Genomic DNA, 9,715 nt, shown 5'->3' with positions numbered 1-9,715 from the left:
TGATCCGCACATGTGCGAGCGAGATAGCGGTACGCAGGTATGTGATGATGTCCCGCTCGCACTCCTAAGAGACGCGCGGATCCGTATCATTGTGAAACCGCCTTACAATATACTCGCTGTATTCAATTTTATTATTTGATTAATGCACTACTAGGCAATGTTAAAAGAATAGATAATTGACATAGCGAATTCTTTTGAAAAATGTATATTTATATTCTTTTAATTGTATAAAAATAATTATGTAGACTGTCTACTATTAGGAGTGAATCAAAAATTACAAATGTAATGTTAAAATTTTTAAAACCATCTGCTACACCATTTTGAAACTTTCCTAATATCCATCAAAATATTTAGGCTAAATACCTTATCAAATGACAAATTCAAAATTAATTTAATAAAAGGAACTATACACTAGTATAAAATACAACACAATACAAGAATAAGCGCAGGATGATCACATGATGCGGAGAGATGAAATTCATGTGACCAGTACGGCTACCACCAGTTTGACATTGATATTCGCTCTCGTCCATGTAATTTACTTTCTATGCATCTTACTCGTACTCGTAGTGAATATGTCAGTGTCAAATTCGTGGTAAGGCAACATATCTGTTCCCTGCGGAAACCCAAAAGACTGGCTACATTCCCCCGTTGGGCGGCGGTGACGCATATTCTTTAGCCATTCCTAGGTTAAACTCGGCTAAAGAATAAGTATCGCCGTCCAGCGGGGGAATGTAGCCAGTCTTATGGGCACCCTTCCACAGGGACCAGAGCCATCTCTGGGGACGCACAAAGACTCGCGTAGTGGATTTTTTAATTCTGGAAAATAATATGGGCCTCTCACCACGTGATTAAAGGGCCATTTTTCCAATACTTCTGAAAATGCTAAAGAAGGTAATATTTCATGACTTGGTTAACAAATTGGCAGTATGTTTAGCTTTACGGATTATATTGAGGTACATTCTTGTGGAATGTCCCAAATCATTAAACTATAATTTACATTAAAACTGTCATTTGATAAAATATTTTCTTACATCACTTTAACCCCTTGATGATTAAATATACGTATTAAAACGTGACCTTATATTCAAAGGTCAAAGGTTATAGTAAAGGTCAGATCAGTTCTTATCCTAGGCTTTCCAGGGGTTATACCACCTCGACTCCTTACAATATTCAAAAAGTATATCTTACTTCCTAAAACACAGTCACGTGCAGATAATACATTTCTTTGGACCAAAGTTCAACCTTCAAATCATCTATATCCCTAAGTTTCTAATAAGACGCAATTTATTCGCATATTCCGTAAATACGATGCAAGCCAGATTTAAGTACAATGATTCCTAAATTTTTTACAGTGTTCTAAAACATAGGGACAATTTTTTACTTGTTATTGTTGATGATTTTTTCGCCAGATATTGATAAAATTTGATGTTCCCTATTCTGTACAATATACTTTCGTATAATGTCCACGTAAATGTGTCCTACAAAATCTTCCTCTGATATACGAAAACCTATGAGAATTCGACGGAATATTGCATACTTTTGTCTATCTCCTAAATTTATTCCGCCCATAATTAGGAGCTTTTCTTATTTACCAAAATTTATCAAAACCTGACGAAAAAAAAATCGCCTATAAAAATTGCCCATGAAATAAATAAGACTACCTAAAGCAATTTACAAAGCGTAAAGTACAAACAACTTACACCAAAATTGCTTATTTAAATTTAGAGTGGCACTGTTAGTTAATAGTAATATTATAGTAATTATTGTGCATTCCTTATCTAAAATAGGGTATTTGACATATTTTACAAACGTCCCAGAGAGACTTGAAATACCACAAAGAGGATAGTTGCATCACTATATACGCCGCGCCCGAAGCGCAACATTGCACCGCTCTTAAACTATAAACTTCTTTATATTACCACATTGACATTATTACAATTATTTTAAAAGTCAAATTAGTCGTCTACCCTATAATATTTAAAGTGAATATTAAAACTGTCGTATTACTTATGATAAACACACATTGGATAGGTACAATAAATACATGTAAAGGAGAGGAAAATACCACAGGATATAAACTGGAATCACGCACCATACTAAAGACTATGGTCCCACTAGACACGGCAATCCGTTCGTCACGTCTAAAGGCTATCACAAAACGAAACACAAGAAGTCCAGTGCAGAAGTCTCAAGGACTTTGTGCGGGGCTAGGCCAGGGGGGCCTCAGCTTTTCCAGCACGTATTTGAGCTGGAAACTGGTGTGGAAATGCTACAGATACTCATCTATCTGGTCATAGTCCTCGTCGGGGGGTGAGGGTCCAGAGACGGAGAGGATGGGCAAGCCGAAGTGTTTGACTGTTTCGACGCTGCCCGTGTCATCTGATTTTGCTTCTTCGCTGATGGTTTCTTCGCGGGGCGCCTTGGCTTTGCAAAGGCGCTCTGATGAATCACTCATTGATGTTAGAGGGATGTTGTCGGCGGATCTGCAAAATACAAAACTGAATAAAGATGGAGTACCTTGGACCCGGGTATGTCCTTAAAGTATGTCCAAAAGAGAGCACTGTGAATACCATCTCGCTTTGTGTAGTAGGACACAGCATAGCGGATGTCATTCCAGATCTAGAGCAGCGAGCCCAACTGGGGAAATACCTGCACCTTACAGAAAATCGGAGCCAAAACTAAATCGTACTCATAGTGTTGTGTTCCTGCCGGTGAGTAAGGTTGCCAAAGCTCAACGAGGGTGTGGAGTGTCGGTAACGCGCATGTAACTCCTCTGGAGTACCAATGCTATGGAGACTGCTTATCATGGGGCTGACCGTATGCTTGTTTGCCACCAAAGTAGTCTTCTTCTTCCTCGCGTTATCCCGGCATTTTGATACGGCTCATGGGAGCCGGAGGTCCGCTTGACAATTTATCCCCAGAATTGGCGTAGGCATTAGTTTTTACGAAAGCGATTGCCATCTGAACTTCCAACCCAGAGGGTAAACTAGGCCTTATTGGGATTAGTCCGGTTTACTCACGATGTTTTCCTTCACCGAAAAGCCACCAACGTAGTATTAAAAAATATATTTTTGTCTCCAACTTACTTAATTGTCCAACTATTGGCCACTACTATTTTTAAAATTGAATCTACCATTATTTGCGATAGAACTTGTGCCGTGAAATTCTCAAGGGATTATATTACATAGTTACATAACAAAGTATATAAAGACAGCCCTGGGGCTTCTATGGGGTCCGATAACCGCTTTCAATCGGGTGGACCATGTTTATTTTTCAATTGGCCCATATAAAAAAATTACCGATTATATTTTTAATATAACTTTTCGTTATATTTCAATAAACTCCACTCAATGACTCGCTTCTAGATAAAATATTAAACATTAATCAAAACAAACCATCGACTTTTTATTAACTGCAAAAATAGATTAGAAAGCGAGTTTCAATTTAAAATAATGACATACACTTATTTTTATTGCAGCAAACCTAAGGGAAAAAACTACTTTCAAATAATTGTAAATCAACTCTAGGGATTTTAGCTAGTTATTTTATATTCAGTGCGTCATTTGTAACATTTAATATTACTTCTGCAATATTTTATACCTATATACTAGTTCGCGAATGGTACTAAATAATGATTAAGTCCTTTTATATTAATAAAGGTTTGAAATGTTTCAAGTAGGCCTATTAGTTAGTTATCATATTGTTTACACTACCTAACGAGGGTTAGGTATGGTCTGGATTCGCCCTGAGGATCGTGAAGTTGGAATGTCGACACAATGTGAATTTTAATTCTTTTGTGATGAGTGTTCCGACTGAACACCTAGCGACCTTTACCAACGAGGAGTTTTGGCCGAAGAGTCAAGTTCCTTCCAAGTCTAAGCTCCCTGACACTGCGGGGTTGGGAACTGCATCGCAGTCATAATTATTTTTAGATATATTTTATAATAATATGTATGCTAGTATGCCTGAAAACAAAGATTCATTCATTCATTGTAGTATCTCGGTCACCTATACAGTAGTAGTTCATATTAACTGGGTTTTTTGAGGAATCTATCACACACACACACCTTTTGTAACGACGGACGTTTTAGAAATTATAAACCCGCTTGCCCACCTCGCGAACGACTCGTTTGTGCTCAAGTCCCTTTCACCTATTACAGACGCGGTACCAAGTGGCGACTGAAGTCCTAATGCTATCGCTTTCAATATCGCTAGGTCTGAACAAACATGAAAGAGATAGCAATAGACTCCAGTCGCCAATTGATATTATGGTTAGTATAATCCTACTCACCTAGCCTTCCGACACAATTTGGACTGCGAGCCGTGCCTCCTCAAGAACTCGCTCGCGTCAAAGCCAGCGAAGCCCGCAGGCTCGGCCGACACGAAGATAGCCGAGTTGACCCGAGGCCGGCTGCAGCGCGCCAGCAGCCGTTCCTCGCACTCCAAGCTCTGCGTGTGAGTGTGTGACCAACGCATGTGCTGGAAAGGGAAAGAGATAGAGTAACTTTGGAAATAGTCTTCGCGAAATTGTCTCAAGGTTTTGGCTAGGAGGCTATGTGGCTAATGCCAAGTACCTATGCTGAGGACACTTTTCTTTGTGAGGAAAAGAAAAAATTAGTCACGTTGTGGAATGGCCCTTATACCTCCAACTTTATTTTATGGTTGTCAATAAGATATGCGCACACTATTGTGGGCAGATTTGCTGTGACTAAAATTCTTGATACATATCTTAAAATATTAAATCAATCGCTGGAATTTAGATGATCTAGCCTATCCTAAGCCGTAATGTATTGCTTATTTCTTTCTAAATCACTAGTCCTATCCTATGAAAATCTTGCAGTAGAACAAAAATTGCATTATCCCTTAAAGTGGCCCCCAACCCGTGAGTGGTCGGATCAAAAAGATATAAACTGGCGCCATTTGAAGGGATATGAACAAAGTGACAAAAAGCTTGCATTATGAAAATCACGTGTTGAAGTGCACTAAAGTACTAAAGCTTTTTGAAGATACGTCGATAAATAGATTTAAATTTTATTTCAAAAATAAATCTATTCAAACAGTTTGTTTAAAGGTGCACTGAACTGTTCAGCTAGCATGTCAATACCTATAAAGCTATTTTGTTTGAGTGTTTTGCGCGATTATTCATTAATAATGAAAGGGTTCATACATATTTTACAGTGTTTTGTACTTGTATTCGTTGACCGAAGCGTTTAGCGAAGGTCTTTGTTTTAATTTTTAATAAATTCGCATTTTGCTTTCGTATGTCCGGATGTTCCCCTCTACAGATCTCAATTCTTAACCAATTCTTGTGAAAATTTGTGACCAGTACCCCTAGTGTAATTTTAGTCGATAGCGAAACGTGACGTACGCGTTTGCGTTAAGTCTCATTTTGTATGGATTTTTGAACAGCGCGCCAAGCGGGACGTTTTGGAAAGTCAAAAATCTCATACAAAATGACACTTAACGCAAACGCGTACGTCACGTTTCGCTGTCGAAAATAGTTACACTAGGGGTACAGATTCTATAATTAAACAGAATATTTTCGTCGATCGAGTTTATGGTTTTTTTTAATGCGGAAATTGGCATAAAGGACTTAACCGCCAAAAGGTGCTTGAGACCATTGGTAGTTCACTGTGATAATGATTTAACGAACTAATTATTTTTCACTCTTATAATTTGTAAGCTTAACGCGAGATTTACACCTCACGGAGCGAGTATAGTTTTAGTTTAACCCTTTTCCAGGCCGCACTAATATACAATAGGATTTCCCAAAAAAAAAAACAAATATATTCCAATTAATCCAGCTTTGATGATTCATTTGAAGGCAAGTCATATTTGAAGACAAGTCATATTTTCCGAAAGTGCAATCTAATTTGAACCTTAAATCTGAATACTAAAGTTGAACTTCTATTGGCGCGTATGTGATCGATAAATCGTAATATGCCTGGAAAAGGGTTAAACTAGATATATTAGACAATAAGACATCACGGAATACAGGTATTGAAAATAATAAAGACCAAATTATCTGTAGTAGCCGAATAGCAGTTACTCTATTTAGTTTTTATCAGGCATATACGCCTGCGAGCGATACTACAAATATTTGTATTAACGGTGAAATTTTCCTTTTTACCTACTAAGATTATAAATTGTAAGGTATAGACCAAGATAAGTCTGCAACGGTTTTGATAGCACACGCAGTGCAAGTGTTATTTATACATCATAATTTCATACAAGTTTGACGTTTCAAATAACACTTGCATTGCATTATCAAAATCGTTGCAGACTTATCTTGGTCTAACTCTAGTTACCTTGCACTTACACAATATAATCTATTTAGCACTCTTTCAAGTGATTTTCATTAAGATTTACTGTTTTATACACTAACAACAAATGTTAACAGTAAAATACAAAACAGTAACATTAACTGGTTAAACATATTTTCTAAGTTTAGAAAAAACGATAAAAATGAACAAACAGTCACTACATTTTAGTTACTCAAAAACAGTATAATTTAGTGTCTTTTCGGAACAATAAAATTTACTTATTTATTCGATACGCTCACATGGAACTATTTAAAGCATTAAACGTCAATTCAATTTCAATTGTTTCAAATTTTTTTTTACAATCTGTTGTCTCTTATACCGTATTCTAGATAATTCTAGCCTGCAATTATTTACAATGCTGTTTATAAACAATTAAAACTACCCGAATACGCGGTGTAAAACTGAGTTCCAAACTAGTTATTGTTTCGTTGCACAGATGGCTCTACAACAAGGATAAAACGTAGTTTCAACGTTCCAACTAAAACATTTCCTGAAAATTTCTGGCGAATAACTTGCTCTACGTGCTTAACTAACTCCATGAACAATAAGCTAAACTTTCTTTATCAAACAGCGTAATATAATAAAGATATTATTAATATATACAATATTGAAGTAATTTTGTGACTGTAATATTTGCATGCTCAATTGCGAGTCGAGTACACTGTACAACAAACTTTATGTCACCATCTACAATCCCTGTTTTCTGGCAAATAAATAATTTGTATTTGTTAAAAACTTGTTGATTATGATCACGGCTTGAAATTTTATTTGGACATGAATAATTTATTGGCGAAAATTTCATTTTTGGTACAAATTTTTATCTCTGACTGTACTTTTCTTTCCGTGCGTGAGAGTGTCATCCGATTAACATGTGTATGCAAAGTTTCAGCTCGATCGGAATGCGATAAGTAGGTCAAATTTAGCTTATAAGATTTGACATATACTAATTACCTATAACACAGTACAGGGCAAGTTAAATAAAAGCTTTTAAAAAATGGGTTAGTTCTCATAAAATTACAAGCATTAGTCCTAATACGACTACGCGATTAATGCAAAAAACTCGAATGAGTGTCCTAATTGGTCGCGCGATTGTCAATTAGGACACCTATTCGAGTTCAATATGTTTAATCGCGCGTTCGCGTGAAAATTCGCGCGAATTTGTGATAATCGCCGCGTCAAGTCGCGTTGTATTAGGACGAGGAGTACGGGAGTAGCTTCGCAGCGCATGTCAGCGCTTTGTACGTCTTTTTACTAGGAAGAGAATATTTTTGTGCAATAACTCATGACTTTCACGATTTTTTAAATGTTTTTTGGATCCATGGTTCAAAAGTTAGAAGGGGGAGTAACATATTTTTCTTTCGGAGCGATTATTTCCGTAAATATTAAATTTATGAAAAAGTGGATTTTGGAGACCCTTATTCGTTTGAAGGACTTATCCAACGATACCTCATACTATTGGGTTAAAGCAAAAAATGTATAAAACATTTTAAATGGGAGGTACCTCAAATTTTTTTTTGTAGTTTTTATTTTACCGTTCTGTTGTCATGCATGTTTAATGTATTTAGACCAAACTGCAGATTTCAGAGACAGAGGGACATGGCGAAACTATATGGGTTTCTACCTATAGGTGACTACGAAACCCTCAAAAGACTCATCATATAGAACTATGGAAGATAGAGGCAAGGAACAGAAACTCCTTAGGCAGAATTATTGCAAAATTATAAATAATAGTTTCAAATCTCTCCAGAGTAGCGCTAGAGTAGCTAAGAACCTAGGCGTTATTGGTGGAGTGAAGTACGCTATGATTAGATTTTTTTCTCAAGTATTCTAGGTATTGTAGCGCCACCTATTTATGAGAAAGAAGAAGAAAGTCCGTCACATTTTTTCTATAAACGTGTCGGAAAAAGTTCGCAGGCTTTTGTTGATTCGCGTGTCACACAAGTGTCATACTCATGTCACACGCACAATATTTGTGACAGCGACATATTGGATCCACTCCAACCGCAAACAGGGAAACTTACACAAAACGCTTATTTTAAAGACATCAGAATCTAATTTTGTATAACACGTGTCCACGTTCTCAGTCTTTGATAGAACTGTCATTGAAAAGCACGCGATCCGCGAGTTTGGTTTATAAGGAAATAAAACTGAGCCGTTTTGGTTTTTGCTTGTAAATATGTATGCCGATTCTGATCACAATTTGTTACAGTTTTAATCTTGTTTTGATATATCACGATCATGAGGCATGAGCTGGACTAAGCCTACACAATCAGTAAATGTTAATGAATCGTTTACCGTGTGATATTTAAGTAAATAATCACGCTTTTTTTCATGTACACCCTACAACACTTGATTAACAAACATAAAACTGCTTTAACCGTTATGATAGCACTTTATGAAAAAAATTAAATGTCACACTTGTCTTGAGAGTATGATACGATTTTTCAAAAGTTACCAGACTCCAATGACAATCCATTTGTCACTTGTCATGGATAAAACAAAGAGGGTGATCACAAAATAGTCTTTAAAAAATAAAACTTTTTTTTGAACAGTAAACATTAAATTAACGTTAATCTCACAAATAGTGGTACGAAACAGTTGCTTATAACTTACTGTACCCCTAGTGTAAATAAATTCGATTTCGAAACGTGACGTACGCCTTTGCGTTTAGTCTCATTTTGTATTGGATTAAGAAAGAGCGCGCCAAGCGGGACGTTTTGGAAACTCAAAATCCTATACAAAATGAGACTTAACGCAAACGCGGTCGTCACGTTATGATGTCGATCAAATTTACACTATACTAGGGGTACTGAATGCACAGGCTTGATCCTGCTCACGTCTCCCGAATCACCTGTATTGACTGTTCGCCACGAGCGTGTTGAGGGTCATTAAGAATTTCGCTCGCATTTAAAACTCTTGCAGAGAATGGCATGCAATATTGGATAATTGCCGGCTGTGTTGAAGCAACAAATTCAATCGATCAATCAAATGCGGCAATGTATTGCAAATCGCATGCTATTATCTATGACGACTATGACTGTGGCGTGGGTGTGTAATGTTTTTAATAATAACAATTTGCGAAATTTCATTTTTCATAATTTGAATTGCATAATTTTGATATGCAGAAATTATGATTTGGTATAAAAACAAATACAATAAAAACGAATTGCATAATTTCGAAAGTAATTATAGTTTAGTAGCATAGTAATGTATTTGCATAACAGGCAACCAGTATAATGTTCACTCTGTATACTATTTTATACTCAGAACGTTTTTTATTCATGAAAACCAACAGCATAATGTTGAAGGTGTGGTTTCACAATCAAACCACGGGAAATCGTTTATAAACTTTATTTGATTGAGTTTGCTGAAAGTTTAACAACACTGAA

General features: G+C 36.4%; 1 protein-coding gene across 2 annotated transcripts in view; it reads right to left on the bottom strand.

Annotated features, from left to right (window-relative positions):
• Positions 1–1,343: 1,343 nt before the first annotated feature.
• LOC133523998 (fibronectin type III domain-containing protein 5) overlaps positions 1,344–9,715 on the bottom strand; it is a 240,989-nt gene continuing 232,617 nt past the window's right edge. For both annotated transcript variants that reach the window (XM_061859757.1, XM_061859756.1), the window contains exons 8-9: positions 4,295–4,482; positions 1,344–2,486 (exon numbers count right to left, since the gene is read on the bottom strand). In XM_061859757.1, the coding sequence (XP_061715741.1) occupies positions 2,273–2,486; positions 4,295–4,482 (402 nt within the window). In that variant the 3' untranslated portion in view covers positions 1,344–2,272. The remainder of the gene's footprint in view (positions 2,487–4,294; positions 4,483–9,715) is intronic.

This window comes from Cydia pomonella, chromosome 13 (assembly GCF_033807575.1).
Source record: "Cydia pomonella isolate Wapato2018A chromosome 13, ilCydPomo1, whole genome shotgun sequence".
NCBI classification, from domain to species: domain Eukaryota; kingdom Metazoa; phylum Arthropoda; class Insecta; order Lepidoptera; family Tortricidae; genus Cydia; species Cydia pomonella.
Note: the sequence above shows the minus strand (reverse complement) of the source record. Positions and strands in the feature narration are given on the sequence as shown.